Genomic DNA, 21,155 nt, shown 5'->3' with positions numbered 1-21,155 from the left:
GGAGATGATAGGAGTAAGACTAAGTAAGGATGAGACTCTTTGGGTAATTTCACTCTGGACAACCCAAGAGAGCAAAAGCTTGGTGACCTTGGGCAAGTCCCTTACCCCTCTTTGGGTCTCTGGCCAGGTCTACACTATAAACTTACATCAGTATAACTACGTCACTCAGGGGTGTGAAAAATCTTGTGGAGGTGGATTAAATATGCCAAGGGAAGAAGCTCTCCCATCGGCATAGTAGTGTCTTCACTGAAACTGCTACAGTGCAACTATGCCGCTGCAGCACTTTAAGTGTAGATCTGCCCTCTGTCCCCCTCCCCATTTGTCTGTCTTATCCATTTAGCCTGTGAGCTCTTTGGGGGCAAGCACTGTCTCTCAACATGTGTATGTGCAGCTCCTGCACAATGGGGCCCTGATCTCAGTTAGGGACTCTAGCCTGGATTGTAATGCAAATAATAAACTGACAATGCTGATGGCTGCCTAGACCTCACCACTTGACTCGGGACAAAGGATAAGGAGGAAGGGGACTCTGAAGAGGAGTAGTGTGTCAGAACAAGGAACAGAGAGATGCTGACACAGCAAAGAGGAGATGCACGTTAGAGTCAATGAAGATGATAGGTAGGGTGTCCTGTGGTTCTGACTTAGAACTTGTGTTTAATATATTTATTACTGAAGGAACAGGGTGAGCAGTGAAGTGACAACATTTGCAGATGACAAAATTATTTTAGTTTAGTCACATATAAAGGAGGCTGAGTGCAGAGGGATCTAGCAAAGCTGAGGCAATATGATGGCAGAGGGAATTCAGTGCAGATAAGTGTGAGGTAATGCACTGGACAACAGTATGCCTTCATATTTTTTAATGAAGATTCAATTTATTGAGGAAGTGCTTAGATACTACTGTGATGGGTGCTATCAAAACCCTACTATAGATAGATACAAGATATTTTTTATAACTCTCTATTCACTTGATTAGGGAGTGCTGCTTAAAAATTAATGGCACTACATGGCCAATGAAAAGGAACAAGATGAACTACTCATACACAATGTTAGTAACATCTCAGGGAAAAGGCCTACGAGTCTTGGTGGACAACTGAATGAAAAGCTCTGCATGATGTGCAGCAGTGGCTAACAATGAAACACACACAAACAAGACATATAAACAGCTGGATAGAAAATAATACTGAGAATATTCTAATGCCACTATATAAATCAATGGTGTGTGTAGTTCTGGTCACCCCATCTCAGAGAGGACATAGGAGAAACGGAAGGTATTCAGAGATGGGTGACAAGAATAATTACAGGCCTGCAAGAGACTTTTGTATGACGAGACTGAAAAGATTGGAACCGTGTCAGAGAAGAGATTAATGAGAAGACAAATAAAACAATAAATGGGATAGAGAAGATGCTATTTGCCCTCTCTCCATACAAGAAAAAGGGCATAATCAATTAACTGAGGGCTAGTCTACACTTACCAGCCGGGTCGACGCGGTGAGTTCGACTTCTCGGAGTTCGAACTATCGCGTCTAATGTGGACGCGATAGTTCGAACTCCGGAAGCGCCGTGGTCGACTCCGGTACTCCACCACTGCAAACGGCGGTGGCGGAGTCGACCTTGGAGCCGCAGACTTCGATTCTGCGGCGTCTGGATGGGTGAGTAGTTCGAACTAGGGTACTTCGAATTCAGCTACGCTATTCACGTAGCTGAATTTGCGTACCCTAGTTCGACCCCGCTTCTTAGTGTGGACCAGCCCTGAGAGACATAAAATATAAAATTGATAGACATGCTATTCTACACAATGCATAAATAACCTGTGGAAATCTCTGCCACAAGGTGTATGGAGGCAAACAGTCGCATTGACATTAGACATTGATGTGAAGGACAGAAATACCATCCCTAGTTACAATGGCTAGGAGGAACATTTATAAGGGGTGCTTATGTAAAGAGCAGAAGCCAGCCAGCCACCCATTCCTGGATAGATGCAGCAGCTTCCCCCATGACTAGGCTACTGGAAAACTTTTCATTAGGGGAGTTTCACACCTTCCTTTGAGGGAAGTGGTAATAGCCACTTTTGGAGACAGGTGATGGCAGTAGAAGGACAATTGCTCTGATCCTATGGACAAGAGACCATTCTGGAGTGCTGTGTCTAGTTCTGGTGTTCACACTTTAAAAAGGCTGTTGCAAAACTGGAGAGGATTCAGAGAAGGGCTACACAGAATGATTTGTAACATGCCTTACAGTGAAAGGAAACTTACAGAACTCTAGCTATTGAAGGGTAGATTAAGGGGGGGATCTAATCACAGTCTGTAGGTATCTACATGAGGATCATATTGCTGATACCAGAGGGCTCTTTACTTTAGCAAAGTTCCAGTAGCTGGGAGCTGAAGTCAACAGTGTTCAAACTGAAAATAAGAGGTAAAATTTTACGGGATTGTAGTGAACCCTGGGAACAGATCCCAAAGGCTGTGGTGGATTCTCCATAACCTGGAGCATTTAAACCGAGTTTGGATTCCTCTTTCTAAGACATACTTTCTCAGTCAACCACAAGTTACTGGGCTGGACGCAGGAGTTACTGGGTGAGATTCTCAGGCATGTGATGAGCAGGAAGTCAGACTAGATGATCTAATGGTCCCTTCTGTTCTGAACAGCTATGCAATCTCTGTGGCCATTCCTAATCTCCAGAAGATAAATACCCACCATGCAGACAGCTCCCCACAGCGGAACCCACACTGATCCCTGCATGATCCTCAAATGTCCAGCTGTTCAGAATGTCTGGGTGGGGAAGGTCAGTAGAGGGTTCTCGCCCTTGTGGATTTTCTCATGTCTCTTGTGGTGGGAGCTGTGGCTGAAGCCCTTCCCACAGAAGGTGCAGATGTAGGGTTTCTCGCCCGTGTGGATGCGCTGGTGTTGGGTCAGGGTGGACTTGTCAGTGAAGCTTTTCCCACAGTCAGAGCATGTGTAGGGTTTCTCCCCGGTGTGGATGCGCTGGTGCCGGAAGAGGTTGGAGCTGACGCTGAAGCTCTTCCCACAGTCAGTACATTTGAAGGGCTTCTCGCCCGTGTGGATCCTCATGTGCTTGATGAGATCAGCATTCTGGCTGAAGCTCTGCCAGCACTCGGTGCACGTGTTCAGCACCTCCACCTTCCTCCTGGCCTTGGCCTTCCCCACAGCACCCTCACGCTGTTGCGGTGATGAGCACTTGCCTGGCCTCTTGCCCATCAGGTGCCGCAGGTGCTTCTTCTTGTGGGAGCTGCGGCTGAAGCTCTTCCCGCAGTCAATACACTTGTAGGGCTTCTCACCCGTGTGGACACGCTGGTGCTGGGTTAGGTTGGACTTGTCACTGAAGCTCTTCCCGCAGTCAGGGCAGGCGTAGGGCTTCTCGCCCGTGTGAATGCGTTGGTGCCGGCTGAGGCTGGAGCTGACGCCGAAACATTTCCCACAGTCAGGGCATTTGTAGGGCTTCTCATCCGTGTGGGTTCTACGATGGTTGATGAGGCTGGAGTTCTGGGTAAAGCTTTTCCCACACTCAATGCAGATATTGGGGCTCTCCTCCGTCTGGGTTCCCTGGTGCACCACAAAATCCTTTCGCTTCTTAATTCCTTGGATGAGTTTCACTGGTCTCTTCTCCATGGCCTCTGGCTCCTCTGGCTTGCACTGGCTCTCACAGGGTTTATCCTGCTCAGGGCTCTGACTCAGAGTCCTCTTGGATTTTCTGGGTGACATCTTCAGTGTATTTGCTTCCCTGGATAATGATTCAGCTCCTTACATTCAGTTGTATCCCATTGTGAGCTGCAAAATCAAAACAACTCTTCTATTAATTTCCTTAATAATGTATTAGTATTTAGGGGGCATCCATCAGAAATACCCACTCAGAGAATATTAAATTCTTAGTCCCTTTGTTACGGTGCAAAGCCATCACCTAGCACCATGACTAAACGCAGTAAGACATTTTTAACACCCCAGTAATAGATTCTCTGACCCAAACACTAGAAAAGAGCATAATCCAAGGATCCGCTTTGGGGGATCCCTCTGACCATGTCTCCAGGGCAGCACATTCCCCCAGCAGCGCGGGAATCGGCAGAAGCAGGAACTGGCTTTTCCTCTCTTTGCTCCCCACCTTGTCCCAGGAAAGTCCATGTGCCCCGGGGTGCTGCAGGGAATGGGGTCGGACAGGGCTGGGAGCCGGGAATCTCCCTCCTCACTGATCGCTCCTGCTGCCCCTGCCAGTCTCTCCCCGTCTCCCTCCTGCCCCCTCTCCTCGGGCTGGGAGACTCAGGCCGTTCGCTCTCCCAGAGCTGGCTCGGCTCCTGCAGGCGCTCGGGGGGCAGAGCCCGGGGGGGGGGGGATCAGGGAGGGCAGCAGCTCTGGGACTCGCAGACCCCCGCCCCCCGGGAGCAGAGCTGGGGGGAGGACGGGCCGGTGGTGCAGAGTCACTTTCCTGCCCGGCCCCGGCCCCAGCCCTTCCCCCGGGTCTCTCCTCTCACCTGCAGGCTCCGGCTCAGGGGCTGGTGTCGGCAGAGCCCGGGGCTGCCCCAGGGGCTGGTTCCAGCCCCCGCAGAGAGTCCCCCCGGCTAGGCACAGAGGGGCGCTAAGGAAGGACTCTCCCCGCACACACCCCGCTGGGGAGCAGCAGCGGCTCAGCCCGGGCTCCCGGCTCACAATGGAGGCAGCGGCAGAGTCTGACCCAGGAAGCTCAACCCCCGATGTGCTGAGCAGACAGGCAGAAAGCAGCCGCCTCCCTCCCTTAGCAACAACCAGGGCCCTCTAGCGACAACATTTAATGGAAACCCTTTCCCTGCGCGCGCTCCCCACCGGCACAGAAATGAGTCCCAGGGGGCATGCGGCCAGAATCCTTCTCTCTATCCTGAGGACCTGAGCACAGAGAAAACTCCAGAGGTAATGGACCAGGGACAGAGACAGCCGCAGAGAAACCTGCTCCTGCTGCCAGCCAGGGATTCTGAGAGCCCCTGAGGCCTTTATTTCAAGGATGCCTCAGAAAATTCCTGACTGGAGTTCCTGGACTCTCCTCCTTCCTGTCCCCACCCCTTGTGTTCATCACGGGTAGTGCATGCCATGCCAAGCCATCTCTTTTCCGGTCTCTTCCATCCAAGTCAATTGGGCCAAGAACTCTGGCCTGATGGTCTGGGATGGGAGGCAGGTGGGGTCCCTCCCACCTGCTCTCCATGCCAGGTGTGTGTGGTGGGGCGAGATGCACTGGTTCACGTTAGGGTAGTCACTCATGCATACCTGGAGTACTGGACATTCTGGTACCTCCGAGAACGGCGTGGGCCTGCCCCTGCTGGCATGACCAGACTCAGAGACCTGGACTACGATCATAGAATCATGGTATTAGGATTGGAAGGGATCTCAGGAGGTCATCTAGTCCAATCCCCTGCTCAAAGCAGGACCAGCCCCAACTAAATCATCCCAACCAGGGTTTTGTCAAGCTGGGCCTTAAAAACCTCTAAGAATGGAGATTCCACTACCTCCCTAAGTAACCCATTCCAGTGCTTCACCACCCTTCTAGTGAAACAGTGTTTCCTAATATCCAACTAGACCTCCCCCACTGCAACTTGAAACCATTGCTGCTTGTTCTATCACCTGCCACCACTGAGAACAGCTGAACTCCATCCTCTTTGGAACTCCCCTTCAGGTAGTTGAAGGCTGCTATCAAATCCCCCCTCACTCTTCTCTTCTGCAGACTAAATAATCCCAGTTCCCTCAGGTTCCCCTTGTAAGTCATGTGCCCCAGCCCCCTGATCATTTTTGTTGCCCTCCGCTGGACTTTCTCCAATTTGTCCATATCCCTTCTGTAGTGGGGGGGGAGGGGGGGGACAGACCAAAATGGACACAGTACTCCAGGTGTGGCCTCACCAGTGCTGAATAGAGGGAAACAATCAGTTCCCTCGATCTGCTGGCAATGCTCCTTCTAATACAGCCCAATGTGCTGTTGGCCTTCTTGGCAACAAGGGCACACTGCTGACTCATATTCAGCTTCTCCTCCACTGTAATCCCCAGGTCCTTTTCTGCAGAACTGCTGCTTAGCCAGTCAGTCCCCAGCTTGGGATTCTTCCTTCCTAAGTGCAGGAGTCTGCACTTGTCCTTGTTGAACTTCATCAGATTTCTTTTGGCCCAATCCTCCAATTTGTCTAGGTCACTCTGGACCCTATCCCTACCCTACAGTTTATCTACCTCTCCCCCCAGCTTAGTGTCATCTGTGAACTTGCTGAGAGTGTAATTCATCTCATCATCCAGATCGTTAATAAAGATGTTGAACAAAACCAGTCCCAGGCCTGACCCCTGGGGCACTTCTCTTGATACTGGCTGCCAACTAGACATTGAGCCATTGATTACAACCCGCTGAACCCAACAATCTAGCCAGCTTTCTATCCACCTCATAGTCCATTCATCCAGCCCATACTTCTTTAACTTGCTGGCAAGAATACTGTGGGAGACCGTCTCAAAAGCTTTGCTAAAATCAAGATATATCACATCCACCACTTTCCCCATATCCACAGAGCCAGTTATCTCATCATAGAAGGCAATCAGGTTGGTCAGGCATGACTTGCCTTGGTGAATCCATGTTGACTGTTCCTGATCACCTTCCTCTCCTCCAAGTGCTTCAAAATGGATTCCTTGAGGATCTGCTTCATGATTTTGCCGGGGACTGAAGTGAGGTCTGTAGTTCCCCGGGTTTTCTTTCTTCCCTTTTTAAAATATGGGCTCTATATTTGCCTTTTTCCTATTGTCCGGGACTCCACCAATCACCATGAATTTTCAAAGATAATAGCCAATGGTTCTACAATTACATCAGCCAACTCCCTCAGCACCCTTGGATGCATTAGATCTGGCCCCATGGACTTGTGCATGTCCAGCTTTTCTAAATAGTCCTTAACCTGTTCTTTCACCACTGAGGGCTGCTTACCTCCTCCCCATACTGTGTTGCCCAGTGCAGCAGCAAAGGGAGGGGATGGACTTGACAGCACTCAGCCAGTGTATGGGGCTGCCTGCCCTGTGTCCCTGTCATGTGCTCCAAGAAGGGAGGGCAGCCTTGCCTCATGCTTCTCTCGCTTTTCTTGAGCAGGTCCTGTGGGAGAGTGAACTCCTGTCCACCCCAGGCCCTCTGGAACTCAACATTGGGCCCCTGACTCCTGACAGCCTCACCAGCTGCTCCCAACATGCCACCTGAGTCGGCTGCATGACATCCAGCCAATCCGTGTCTGAACCGCACCCAGAAAATACCTGTACATGCTCATGCGTCCCACCCCAACACCACATGGTGGGACCTGCTGCTGCTTCAGGAGGGGAACACCAGCCTCTACTCTCCTATGGTTCCACAGCCCGCCAGGGATATTAGTTGGCAGCCCCTCCATGGAGCCATAAGCACAGGCATGTACCTGGTGAGGTTCACGAACTCACCTAATTCCTGTCCCTTCTGCAGAGACGGAGACCCTGGCGCACATCTATGTCAGATGCATAAAGGTGCTTTTCCTCTTCCAGAACCTCTTACTAAGGTTCTGACTGAACTTCCCTACACATCCTAATCCATTCACACCCATCTGTGGCCCCCACAAAGTTGTGAGATCTTGTCAACCTCCTTCTGGCACTGGCCAAGACAGCCATCCATCACTCCAGAAGGAGGACTTTGGACCAAGGGTTCTCTGCAACTGAGAGGCCTATTTCCACTCCCTCATCTGATCATGCTGCAGGGCAGAGTTCCTTTGGGCGCTGTTCACTGACTCCTTAGACACCTTTGAAGCAGTGGGTGCTGTCAGGGATTCTCTGCTGTTTCCCTCCCTGGATCCCTCATTTCCAACCTTTAATCTTCACTCCTGTCCCGGCTTTTTCATTTGTTGACCCCAGAATTCACTTGTGACCTGGGTCCAATGACTGGGCCTAGACCCATTTGCCCCAGCACTCTTAGTACCTGTTGTGCCAAGGAGATGCAGGCCAATGTCCATAAGGATACCACAATTGACAACTGGATTGCTGGCAGGGGTTGTTCTGTGTAAATAATCATAGAAATAGCCACTTTCTTCTAACACTGAATTGTAATGTTGGAATAATGGAAGCAGGATTAACCGTGGAGCTGCCCTGCATCTATCTGTCTCACTGCAGAGCTTCTGCCCAGAGCCTTTCCCAGCCCCCTCCTGCTGCACTCCATGACCCGCAAATGGCCTTGGTGGGTGGGTTGCACATTGCTTGTGAGATCTGCAGCTCAGACCTGCTACAAGTCAAGCTCTTAGCCAGAAATTTTGGCATTGTTTGCTCTCTAGGTACTGTCTGTCTCCAACTCCGTGGGGGTGGCAGACCTGCAGCTCGGGATAGCTCTATGGGGCTACAGTGTGGAAATGTGAGGGAAGTGGGAAAAGAGCAGATGAGAAACCTATTTAGCAGGAGCTGTCCTGAGACTCGCAAAGGGGTATTGAGTAGGGGGATTCACACAGGGTGATTAGGGAGAATTGATCATGGAGGGCACTGATTAATTATTGCGAGGGGGTAGGAGAGTTAATTGCTGTCAGGGAGTTGAATGATTTTAGGGAAGTGGCGGAGAATTGATCTTTAGAAGGGAGAATTGATAATGTATGAGCAGGGGAATATAGAGTAGAGTAGAGTAGGTTCCATCCGACGAAGTGGGTATTCACCCACGAAAGCTCATGCTCCAATACGTCTGTTAGTCTATAAGGTGCCACAGGACTCTTTGCTGCTTTTACAGATCCAGACTAACATGGCTACCCCTCTGATACTTGACATAAAATGTAGTCAACATAGCTACGTCCCTCAGAGCTATGAAAAATCCACACCCGTGAGCAGCTGCTTAACTTTGCCAACCTAACTACAGATGTAGACTTAGCTAGGTTGATGGAAGATACTACTGTCAATCTAGCTACCATCACTCAGGGAGGTGGCTGTCCTACAGCAATGAAAAAAATCCTTCCATAGCCTGCATCTGCATTACAGCGTATTGCTGGCATAGCTAAGGCACTGTAGCTATGCTGTTATTGTCCATGTAGTGTAGAAAGGCCTTAAGGAGCTAAATCTATTTAGTACCGTGTGGCCACCTCCAGTGATTTTGCCACCATCCACAATAGTAAATGCTTTTTAATGTTCTGTGTGATCACAGACACTTACTGGTGTCAAACGTGTGTTTGCCTGATTCAATCCGGAACCATCTATCTACAGGGTTGTTGAGGTTTATGGGTTAAGCAGCAGTTAGTGCACCTCAAAACTAGGACAAAAACTTCAGAGGTGGAATCCTGCTCCTTATGGCATCAGTTACACAGCTTCAGTTGTCTCCCAAAGGGCCATGTTTCTATCTAGCTACTTTCTTACTCTCTAAGGCTTTAGATCATGAGTTATTGCACATGGAAACCTCTCTGAAAGTTAAATCTGCTGGGGAAGAATGGCAGCTTTTCTCAGCTAAATGCTGGAAGTGTTCGCAGGGTTTCATCCAGAGTGTTCTCAGTTTACTCACAAAGCTGTTGGGTCAAGTCCAGCTTTCTCCAGCACACACAAACAAGCACAGATAGACGAGAAGGCAGGAGAGAGAGAAATACAAGAATTGATATTCCATTTCTGGTCCAGTGGAAGGTGCATGGTACAGAGCTGCCAACTTTTGTACAGATCCATGTGTGATGTTTTAGGCAAATTATTTAATTTGCATATATATATATATATATATATATATATATATACACACACACACACTTACTACTCCTGATTTGTAAAGTATTGTGAATAGCCCATTATTTTTGTTACCTCAGTTTGGGCCCTTTGTTCCTCTTATCCACCTGTTATATGCTAAGCTCTTTGGGACAGGGACTGTCACTAGCTGTATGTTTGTACACCACCTGGCACAGTGGAGATTGGACCTGGATGAGGCTTCTAGGCTCTATCACAGTCTAAATGTTAAATAAATAATGTAACTGTAAACTTATAAGAGAGGTACCCATGCAACCTTCACCCTGCCCCTTGTGCAGGTGCATTAGATACATTCTGTCACTGCATGATCACAGACTTGTGTTTTCCCTCAGGAGGATTTGGGCTGAGACCATGCAGATCCACCGCCTGGATTTCTTCTTGAGATAATGGAGCAATTGGTAGCAGAAGCAGTGTGCTAGGCACCTACGTCCCAAGTTTAGGCTCCACTATGATCCAGAAACCTCACTCCACTGCCTGCAAGCACCGCAACTTACCCCATCTAAGTTTTCAGGGTAAAAGTTCCCTAGGTGCCTATGTTTCTGCCTCTGAGCATGCACACTGGCGCCTGCCTCTAGGCATCCAGACACTTATCTCCACCTAAGGCCCAGAATAATCTATGAACTGGGGAAGAGAAGTGAGTGAACACCTATCTTGCCTGTAGGGCCAGGTCTGGTAGGTGTGCTCAGAGGCCACCTACCAGACCAGGAACCATTCAAAATGTGGACATCCAGCTTGAAACCCCTTAACCCAGTGGTTAGAGAAAATAGGGAAATAATTTGAACAAGGGTCTCCCAAGTAATAACTATGGCCCTGGCACTAGCATGTGGTACAGCAACATAAAATGTTGTCCTGGAGAGAGGGGCAGACAAGAAGAGGGCAGCTCGAGTGGGGAGGAGGCTCAAGATCTACCAGAAAAAAGGCAGAGAAAGTGCCGAAAAGAGGATGTGTTGGGTAAAAATGGCATTTACTGGGGAGGGGAAAGCTGGCCCTTGAAGAGCTGTATGCAAAGAGTCTGGTGGTGAGGGGCACAGAGCGTATGATCAGTGAGGTTGACCATTGGGACACTGACAGAGGGAATATGCTTTGGTGCCTAGGTGTGGATCGCTGGGTGAGAAGCTGGCATTCGTTGGAAAGAGATGCAGTCATGAAAGGAGCATCACAAGCTGCAGAGAGGCAAAGGTGGGACAGCTGGGGTGAAACTGGACTTTGCAGCCAGAGGAGGAACTGATTCCCTCCCAGGGTTACACAGCATGTTGTTGAAAAACTTCTTTTATTGTGAATGGTGATTTACAGTTTAACATTTTCCTAAGTGAATATTTGATGTTACTTTCTATTCAATTGTTTTGCCTTTATAAAGTTTAAAATGTAAGGTTATCTCCATGGTGTTGTTTTGCCTCCATCTTTCTTCACAGTAAGCATAGCCTAGCCGAACTCTGGGTCACAGCACCTACCTCTCAGGAAAATGCTAACCACTGAGCTATGGGATATTCTGGTGTGGGGCTCCCTCAATTTCTCTTGTTCCACTGTATATAAATAATTAAAGAGTCATGGGGCCATAGAGAGAGAGAGAATAACTCTGTAGCCTGGTGTTTTTGAGGTGGGTCATCCAGGCTCAAGTCCCCTTGCTCCTTTGTGAATCCAGGCTTTACCCTCTATGTGGACCACCTCCTAGAGAGAGATGCAACATTCACTTTGCCAATGGGTTATACAACTATTTGTGATACAACAGTGGAATGTTAAGAATCAGGGCTCCTGGGTTTGGCAGAGAGATGTGTTCAGAACTGGGGTTACAGACAGGGTAACCAAGTACATAGATATGGCATATGTATTCTGAAACATATCACTGGTAAAGGTATGAAACTTGGATCTGGCATTGTAGGGATCTCGGATCTATTTCCGAGTAGAGACCTAGCTTAGTCAGTCAGGTTGTGAACTACAGAAATAATAATATGACTCTGCAACAGAAATGAGCATAGAATTTAGTTACCTGGCTCACAAGTGCACCTTCTCCTAGGCCAGGTGGTGTTTTGTGTGCAAGTCCCACTCATGTATATCATGCATAGGGTGACCAGATGTCCCAATTTTATAGGGACAGTCCCGATTTTTGGGTCTTTTTCTTATATAGGCTCCTATTACCCCCCACCCCGTCCTGATTTTTCACATTTGCTGTCTGGTCACCCTAATCATGCATGATATTTTATTTGAGACGCAGGAAGGCCTGCGAGGGCTGCAAACACATGAGTTGGTAGGTTGGGGCAACTTGTCCACTTCAGGCCAAACTCTAAAGACAGAGAGTCATAAAACACCCCATGATTGGGACTAACCTGCACAGCTTCTGCAAAGCAAAAATCGTCTCCCTGATCTAGAGGAATGCTTTGATCATTTATTAACAAAAACTAATATACAAACTGGTTCTCATTTATCTAATTTATTTAGACTTTCAAAAAAACCTTTTGACAAAGTCCCTCAGCAGAGGCTGTTAAGGCAGCCAAGTAGTCACAGGATGAACAAAAAATGTACTGTTATGGATTGGACACTGGCTAAGAGGCAGAAAATGAAAAGGATAAATAGTCAGTTTTTCAATATGGTAAGAGGTTAACAGTGGGGTGCCTTCAGAGTCCTGTATTAGGACTAGTTAAGGTGACCAGATAGCAAGTGTGAAAAATCAGGACGGGGAGTGGTAATGGGCACGTGGGGGGGTAAATAGGATCCTACATAAGACAAAGCTCATAATAATGAGGACAGTCCTGATAAAATTGGAACATCTGGCCACAGTTTGACTTTTATATTGGGTGGGGAGGGGGAGGAAGCTTCAGTCAGGCCAATGGGGCTGTGCTTGGGGGCAGGGGAGGGGCAAATTCCACACTTGCCCGAGGCTTGCAGTTTTGGGGGCAACACCCCCTCTGCCTGATCCAAACTATGCCCATGCCTAGGGCCAGTGTTTAATATGAAAACTGAGGCAAAATTTGCAGAGAATACAGCATTAGTTTGTATATAAAGAAGGCTGAGTTACTTCAGAGGGGACCTAACAATGACAATGTTAGATGAACTAGACGACATGACAGCAGATGGAATTCAGTGCAGGTAAATGCAGCACAATACACTTTAAGCCATATCATGCCATCAGTTTAAAATCAGATTTCATTTTCCTGGGAAGTGTTTAAATACTATGGTAATGGGTTCTATGAAAAAACCTTATGATTGACAGAGGTCAGCTGAGATTTTTCAAAACCATCCAAAGGGATTTGGACACCCAGCTCTGGAAATCGGGGGTAAAATTTTCAAAAGTGCCTAAGGGCTAGATTTTTAAAGTTATTTAGGCACCTAAAGGGATTTTCACAATTGCCTACATGCCTAACACCCATTGATTTGAGGGGCTATTTCAATGGGAGTTAGGCACTTAGGCTCTTTTGAAAATCCCACTAGACACCTATCTGCATGTCTAGATGCCTAAAGACCTTTGAAAATCTGACCTTTGAAAATCTGGCCTTAAGTGATGTCAGAAAACTTTTCTTCACTTTTAGTGGGAATTAGGCTCCTAAGTGCTTAAATCAACTTTGAAAATGAGACTTAAGCCTGGTCTACACTACAAGTTTATCTCAAATTTATCAGCATTAAACCAAATTAACCCTGCACCCGTCCACACAACGAAGCCCTTTATTTCGATATAAAGGGCTCTTAATATCGATATCTGTACTCCTCCCTGACGAGGGGAGTAGCGCTCAAATCGGTATTGCCATTTCGAATTAGGGTTAGTGCGGCCACAATTGGACGGTATTAGCCTCCGGGAGCTATCCCACAGTGCTCCACTGTGTCCGCTCTGGACAGCAACCTGAACTTGGATGCACTAGCCAGGTAGACAGGAAAAGCCCTGCGAACTTTTGAATTTCATTTCCTGTTTGCCCAGCGTGGAGAGCTGATCAGCACAGGTGACCATGCAGTCCGAGAATCAAAAGAGCTCCAGCATGGACCATACAGGAGATACTGAATCTGATCTCTGTATGGGGAGATGAATCTGTTCTATCAGAACTCCGTTCCAATAGACGAAATGCCAAAATATTTGAAAAAATCTCCAAGGCCATGATGGACAGAGGCCACAACAGGAACTCAACACAGTGCTGTGTAAAACTAAGGAGTTGAGACAAGCATACCAGAAAGCCAAAGAATCATATGGACGCTCACGGAGGGAGGGGCGACTGACGACTGTAGCTATCCCACAGTTCCCACACTCTCCGAAAACCATTTGAATTCTTGGCTGAGCTCCCAAAGCCTGAAGGGTCAAAAACATTGTGGTTCAGGGTATATGCCGTCTCCCGCCCTGTGAAAGCAAAGGGGAAAAAATCCTCTCTCGCCTTTTTCAATGTCACCATATGTCTACTGGATGCTGCTGGCAGACGCAGTGCTGCAGCGCTACACAGCAGCATCCCCTTCCCTTCCCGAAGGCAGATGGTACAGTAGGACTGATAGCCGTCATCCTTGTCCTGTGAGTGCTCCTGGCTGGCCTCAGTGAGGTTGGCCGGGGGTGCCTGGGCAAAAATGGGAATGACTCCAGGTCGTTCTCTTCTTTAAGCTTTAATGGAGAGTCACTCCTGCCTGGAATATCATGGCAGCTGGAGGCTGCCCTCACCTCCCCTCTTTGATCTCTGCTTGCAGAGTGTTGTTTGCAAGTCAGTGTTGTTTCTTATTCATGCATTCTTTATTACTTCATCACAGAAATGGGGGGATAACTGCCACGGTAGCCCAGGAGGGGTGGGGGAGGAGGGAAGCAATGGGTGGGGTTGTTGCAGGGGCACCCCCTAGAATGGCATGCAGCTCATCATTTCTGTGGGATGTCTGAGGCTCTGACCCAGAGCGGCCATTTGCCTCTCTGGTTCTTTAGTAGGCTTGCCTGATATTCTAGGCAGGACTGACTCTCCATTAGACAAAACTTAAAGAAGAGAATGACTTGGGGAGTCATCCCCATTTTTGTCCAGGCGCCCCTGACCGACCTCACCGAGGCCGGCCAGGAGCACCCATGACAGCAGCAGACGGTACAGTATAACTGGTAACCGTCTTTGCTAACTTGCAAAGGGAAGGGAATGCTGCTGTGTGGTGCTGCAGTACTGCGTCTGTTAGCAACATCCAGTAGACATATGGTGACAATGAAAAAAGGCTGAACGGGCTCCATGGTTGCCGTGCTATGGCATCTGCCCGGGCAATCCAGAGAAAAGGGTGTGAAATGATTGTCTGCCATTGCTTTCACGGAGGGAGGATTGACTGACGACATTTACCCATAACCACCCACGACAAATTTTTGGCCCCATCAGGCATTGGGATCTCAACCCAGAATTCCAATGGGCGGGAGAGACTGCGGGAACTATGGGATAGCTATGAGATAGCTACTCACAGTGCAACGCTCCAGAAGTCGACCCTAGCCTCGGTACATGGACGCACACTGCCGAATTAATGTGCTTAGTGTGGCCGCGTGCACTCGACTTTATACAATCTGTTTCCAAAAATCGGTTTCTGTAAAATCAGAATAATCCCGTAGTGCAGACATACCCTTAAGTGTTGCAATGCTGAGCAGAACAATGCCTAAATACCATTACAAATCACTTAGGAGCTTTTGAAAACCACACCCAGTGCATGCAAACTCCTTAGGCTGCTTTGAAAGTCTCTGCTAATATATATTTAATCTCCCTCTTCACTTCAAAGAGAGAGTTCTGCTTGGAAGTTGCTGGCACCATGTGGCCCGCTAAAAGGGACAATATCATCTACTCATACACACTGCTAGGATCTAAATTAAGTGCAACAACTAAGGAAAGAGATGCAGGAGTCATACTAGACACATCAGTGAAAACCTCTCCACAATGCGCAATAGTGGATAAAAAATAAAGTATGGATAAACATTCGGTTAGAAAATAATACTGAATATTCTAATGCCACTATATAAATTGATGGGATACCCAAACCAGGAATACTGCATTCAGATCTGGTCATCCCATCTCAAAAAGGATATAGCAGAATTAGATGGGGTTCAGAGATAGGAGACAACAATTGTTAGAGGGCAGGAGAGACTTCTGTATGAGAAGGGGATGAAAAGACTGGAACTATTTAATCTAGAGAGAGGATGAAAAAGAGGGCACATGATTTAGGTGTATAAACAGCAGAGAGAAAGTACCAGCAAATTGGGTTCCTCACTTGCCCTCTCTCACAGTACAACAAAAAGGAGATGCCCAGTGAAATAATGGGTACTAATTTAAAACTGACAAGAAGAAATACTATTTACACAATGCATGGCTAGCATGTTGAACTCACCGCGACAAGATGTTATGGAGAACAAGAGTAGGATTCCAAAAAAAGGGAATTAGACACATCTATGGGAATGATAAAAAATATCACCAACAGTTACCATGGCTAGGATAAAGGTTTCTAAGGGATCTTTATATTGAGGACATAAGCCAACCAATTAACAGCCTGGGAACAGGCAGCCACTTTCCCCCCATGGACAGGTTATTGCAAAATTGTCCCTTATAGGAGTTTCACACCTTCCTTTGAGGTATGTGATTAATAGCCACTTTTGGAAATGGGACTGGAGTAGTTTGACTGCCAGTCTGATGACATGTAGCAGTTCCTACTCTCCAGGTCACACAGTGCTCACTTTCTCTCTCTCTATAATTCACACCAATCTGCCTTCTGGCTCTTTAGTATGCACCCCGTTCTTTAGAACGTTTGAGTGGGGTAGGGCCACAATGGCAGGAAGGACACCGAGTTCCTTCCCTTGTGGATTTTTTCATGTCTTTTGTGGTGGGAGCTGTGACTAAAGCTTTTCCCGCAGTAAGTGCATATATAGGGTTTCTCTCCCGTGTGGATCCGGTAGTGCTGGGTCAGAGTGGATTTGTCAGTGAAGCTTTTCCCGCAGTCAGAGCACGTGTAGGGTTTCTCTCCTGTGTGGATCCTCTGGTGTCTGATCAGGTTTGAACTGACATTGAATCTTTTCCCGCAGTCGGGACACTCATAGGGTTTCTCTCCTGTGTGGATCCTCATGTGTTTGACCAGGTCCGAGTTCTGGCTGAAGCTTTGCCAGCATTCAGCACAAGTGTTGGAGATCTCAACGGTCGAGGATCTCTTCTTTGATGCTTTGGTTTCTTTGACCTTCCCAACAGCAGTACTTTCCCGGTGGGTGCATTTGCTCTGCCTCTTCCCTGGAGGGCTCCTCAGATGCCTCTTGTGGTGGGAGCTGCGGCTGAAGCTCTTCCCACAATCAATGCATTTATAGGGCTTCTCACCCGTATGGACCCGCTGGTGCTGGGTCAGGGTCGACTTGTCCGTGAAGTTTTTCCCACAGTCGGGGCAGTTATAGGGTTTCTCTCCCGTGTGGGTTCTCTGGTGTCGGATGAGGTTTGAGCTGATGCTGAAGCTTTTCCCGCAGTCAATGCATTTATAAGGTTTCTCCCCCGTGTGGATTCGCCGATGGTTAATAAGGTCTGAGCTCTGAAGGAAGCTTTTCCCGCACTCAATGCAGATGTTGGGCCTCTCCCCCATGAATGTTCTCCGGCGGACGATGGTGCCTTTGCGCTTCCTCACACCTCGCCCACTGTGAGCAGATTTACTTTCCTCTGGAGTGTTTTGCTGCTGTGCTTCTGATTCGCCTGGACTCCTAGGGGATTTTTCCTGCTCGGGGCTCTCAGAAACATTGCCTTTGGATCTTGTCAGAGACATCTTGTATGGTTCCTCCATCTCAGACTGTTCTCCTTCTTGTCACTCACAGCTGGGATAGAGAGAGAATCCATAGATGAGTCATTGCCTGTGCTGGGGGGGGAAAGGGAACCTCAGAAGGGGAACAGAAAATCAACACCTGTTGACAGAATATCTTCGAATTTACCACAATAAAAAGCCCTCACCTTTCATGAGCCCTAAATTCATGACAACATCATGGACCTAGCACACCACTACACTGTCCCTCTTCCAATACTCTCCTTTGCCATCCTCCCTATAAACATCTTAGTAATGGTGAGCTATGACCACTCTTTATCACACTGATCACAATTGCCTAACTGTTTCTTTGTGCTTCCCATCAGTTTGTTGCATTTGCGTGTTGTACTTTAGAATGTATAAGCTCTTAGGAGCAGCAACTGTCTATTTGTACAATGCTCAGCACAACAGAACTGGATTCTAGGCTCTCCCACAGGACAAATAATAATGCTACGAGGTGTGGGTGCTCAGCACCTCTGAAAATCAGCCTATTTACCAAAGGAAACATTTTAAGCACTGAAATAAATTACCTAGGGAGGTTGAGGAATCTCTGTTATTGGAGGTTTTTAAGAACAGGTTAGATAAATACCTGTCAGAGATGGTGTATATAATACTTAGTCCTGCCTCAGTGCAGGGGACTGGACTAGATGACCTCTCAAGGTCCCTCCCATCCCACATTTCTACGATTCTATGATATTCCAGTGGGCCTAACTCCAACTTGCAAAAGCATTTAAGGGACAGATTTTCAAAGGTATTTAGGAGCCTCAAGATGCCAACAGATGCTTTTGAAAAGCTCCCTGGGTGCATAAACAGGTTAGATGCCTAACTCCCATTGAAAGCCTCCTAAATGCCTATGGTGCTTTTGAAAATTGTATCCATTCTTTAGATATTAAAAATAAACTGATATAATATCATCACCAAGATGCACCCATACCTTACTGAGTCATCTCCTGAACTCATTACAGTTCCACTTGTTCCTTCTGTCCCCCATTGCTTCTGCCATGACCCTCATTTGTGTCAGGTCTGAACATTGGACCCAATTCTGCATTCAATTAAGCAGGTGAAAAACTTAACTTATAGGATTGATATTATTTTCATGAGAAATTATTTACATACAAAAATGTTTGCAAGATTGAGCAAATGGGTTGACCTGGGTAATGATAGCCCTGTTGGTAATAGAATGGAATAATGGAATGAATACAGGACCCACTCAGTAAAAAATTAAAAGATGGTAACATAATGCCAATCAACATGGTTTTGTGGAAAACAGATCTTGTCAAACAAACTTGATATTTTTGACGCGATTACAAGTTGGGTGATAAAGGAAGTCATTATAAAGTCATTGCTGGTAAAGTATGACTCAAAAATTATTAGACTAGTAAAAATGATAATGATAGGTAAGTATTGTAGAGCAAATGGGAGCTCTTGATAAGATGGGCTCATCTGAAACACATTTGTTTTAATACAGTCAAAGGTAAGGTTATACATCTAAGAACAAATGTAGGTCATGCTTACAGAATGAGGGATTGTACCCTAGAAAGCAGTAACTCTGAAAAGGACTTTGGGGTCATGGTGGAACTCAGATAAACATAAGCTCCCAGTGTGATGCTGTGGCTAAGAGATCCAATATGATCCTTGGACGTATGAGCAGGGGAATATAGAGTAGGGAGGTGGTCTATTGTCTATATAAAACATTGGTGAAACCATTAGAGGAATTCTGTATCTGATTCTGGTATCCACACTTTTAAAAAGGATATTAGGAAACTGGAGAATTCAGATGAGAATGATTTGAGGCCTGGAAAACCTGACTTCAGAAACTCAATCTATTTAACACATCCAAAAGAAGGTTAAGCAGCAATGTGATCACTGTCTTTAAGTATCTACAAAGGAAGACATTTTTTAATCTTTCATTTAGCAAATAAAGATAGAACAAGATCCAATGTCTAGAAGCTGGAGCTAGACAAACTCGGGAAAAGGTGTAAATTTTTAACACTGAGGATAATTAACCTTTGGAACAGCTCATTGGATGGATGCGGTGAATTCTCCATCACTTGGAGTCTTTCAGCTAAGATCAGATGTCTCACTAAAAGATCTGCTCTAGCTCAGCCACAAGTTATTAGGCTTGATGCAGGAAACAATAGGTGAAATTCTCTGACCTGTGTGTTGAAAGAGATCAGCCTAGATGATCAAAATGGTCCCTTCTGGCCATAGAATATATGAATTTGCTGTGGACTATATACATACACTTCTTTCTGCAAAAAGCCCAGGCTACTTTTGTGTGCCTGAAAAGAACAATAATCATCATCATAAAAAGCAGAATCAAAGGAGCAGCTTTGGTGGATACTCCTTGGCATTGTCAGGAGCTGGCCTTCCCTCTCTCTGCTCCTTGCCCTGTTCCCAGGAAAATGAATCTGCCCAGGGATGCTGCAGGAAAGGGATCTAGGCAGGTCTGGGAGCTGGGAACCTCCCCGCTGCCTTTGGTAGGCTGTCTCTACTGCCAGAAGAGGGGTTTTGTTTCAGTTTTTTTACAATATAAATGACAGCCAATTCTTGGTAAAATGCCAGTGGAGACAGGGTACAGCCAGATTTTTATGGGGTTCAACACTATACCCCCTCTCCACTCCTTGGTATGTACTTGCTTAGCTACATCTTGGTAAAAATTAGAGTAATTTCTCCACTAAGATTTTACAGCAGGAAAACAAAACGGTGTTAGCTATCTCCCGCTGTAAAAACATCCCCTACGTTGGCAGCAAAGCCACAGCCTGTCTATCCTTTCTTCAGTTCTCTGTAAGATTTTCAAGAGCTCAGCCCTCAGCAACTCTCATTCTCCATGCGGAGGGGGCACTCTCCATTGTTCTCCATAGGGGGCATTCTCCATTGTTCTCTATGGGGAGGTGTTGGCAGTTGAGCACTTTTGAAAATCTTGCCCTGAATGGGAGTATTGATCCCTCCTGACATTTTGTTCTCTCCCTTCTTCCCCCTCTCCCCTCCGCTCTGCCCGGGAGGCTCGGTCCCTGTCCCGGCCCGGGGTGTTTGCTCTCCCGGAGCTGGCTCGGCGCCTCCAGGCGCTCAGGGGGGCAGAGCTGGGGGGCGGGGTCAGAGAGGGCAGCAGCTCTGGGACTCGCAGACCCCCGTCCGGGAGCGGAGCTGGGGCGAGGAGGGGCCCTTGGTGCAGAGTCACTTTCCTGCCCGGCCCCAGCCCTTCCCCCGGGTCTCTCCCATCACCTGCAGGCTCCGGCTCAGGGGCTGGTGTCGGCAGAGCCCGGGGCTGCCCCACGGGCTGGTTCCAGCCGCCGGAGAAAGTCGCCCCCGGCTGGGCACAGAGGGGCGCTAGGGAAGGGCTCTCCCCGCACACACCCCTCCGGGTAGCGGCAGCTGATCAGCGCGGGCTCCTGGCTCACAATGGAGGCGGCAGCAGCAGAGTCTGACCCAGGAAGTCCAACCCCAGTATCCTTAGCAGACAGACATAGAGTAGCCTCCCCTCCATGCAATAGCCAGAGCCCTCTTGTGGTAGAATCTGAGGAAACCTCCTCCCTGTCCCCCCCAAAGGGATCCAGAAAGAACCCTTCTCTGATTCCTGAACAAGGAGAAATCTCCAGATTGAATGAATCAGAGGTAGAGATGGCCCTAGAGCAGTAGCTCTCAGCCTTTTCAGGCTACTGTACTCTTTCAGTTAGGGTGACCAGATAGTAAGTGTAAAAAATCAGGACAGGGGGTGGTGGATA

At 47.6% G+C, this 21,155-nt stretch overlaps 1 protein-coding gene across 1 annotated transcript; it reads right to left on the bottom strand.

Annotated features, from left to right (window-relative positions):
- Positions 1-1,677: 1,677 nt before the first annotated feature.
- LOC120383119 (zinc finger protein 271-like) lies at positions 1,678-20,853 on the bottom strand. Its single transcript, XM_039500745.1, has 3 exons — positions 20,656-20,853; positions 16,406-17,446; positions 1,678-3,736 (listed from the first exon to the last, which is right to left on the bottom strand). Exons 2-3 carry the CDS (start codon positions 17,413-17,415, stop codon positions 2,758-2,760), a joined length of 1,989 nt encoding a protein of 662 aa, XP_039356679.1. The 5' UTR covers positions 17,416-17,446; positions 20,656-20,853; the 3' UTR covers positions 1,678-2,757.
- Between the last annotated feature and the right edge of the window lie 302 nt (positions 20,854-21,155).

This window comes from Mauremys reevesii, linkage group 15, assembly GCF_016161935.1.
Source record: "Mauremys reevesii isolate NIE-2019 linkage group 15, ASM1616193v1, whole genome shotgun sequence".
Taxonomy (NCBI): Eukaryota; Metazoa; Chordata; order Testudines; family Geoemydidae; genus Mauremys; species Mauremys reevesii.
Note: the sequence above shows the minus strand (reverse complement) of the source record. Positions and strands in the feature narration are given on the sequence as shown.

Excerpts from the sequence above, each read along its gene's own strand:
- LOC120383119 (XM_039500745.1), bottom strand. The coding sequence starts at position 17,415 with ATGGAGGAACCATACAAGATGTCTCTGACAAGATCCAAAGGCAATGTT. Across the intron at positions 3,737-16,405 it reads TGGCCCTACCCCACTCAAAC|GGAAGCAAATACACTGAAGA; the intron begins GTTCTAAAGAAC and ends ATCATTATCCAG.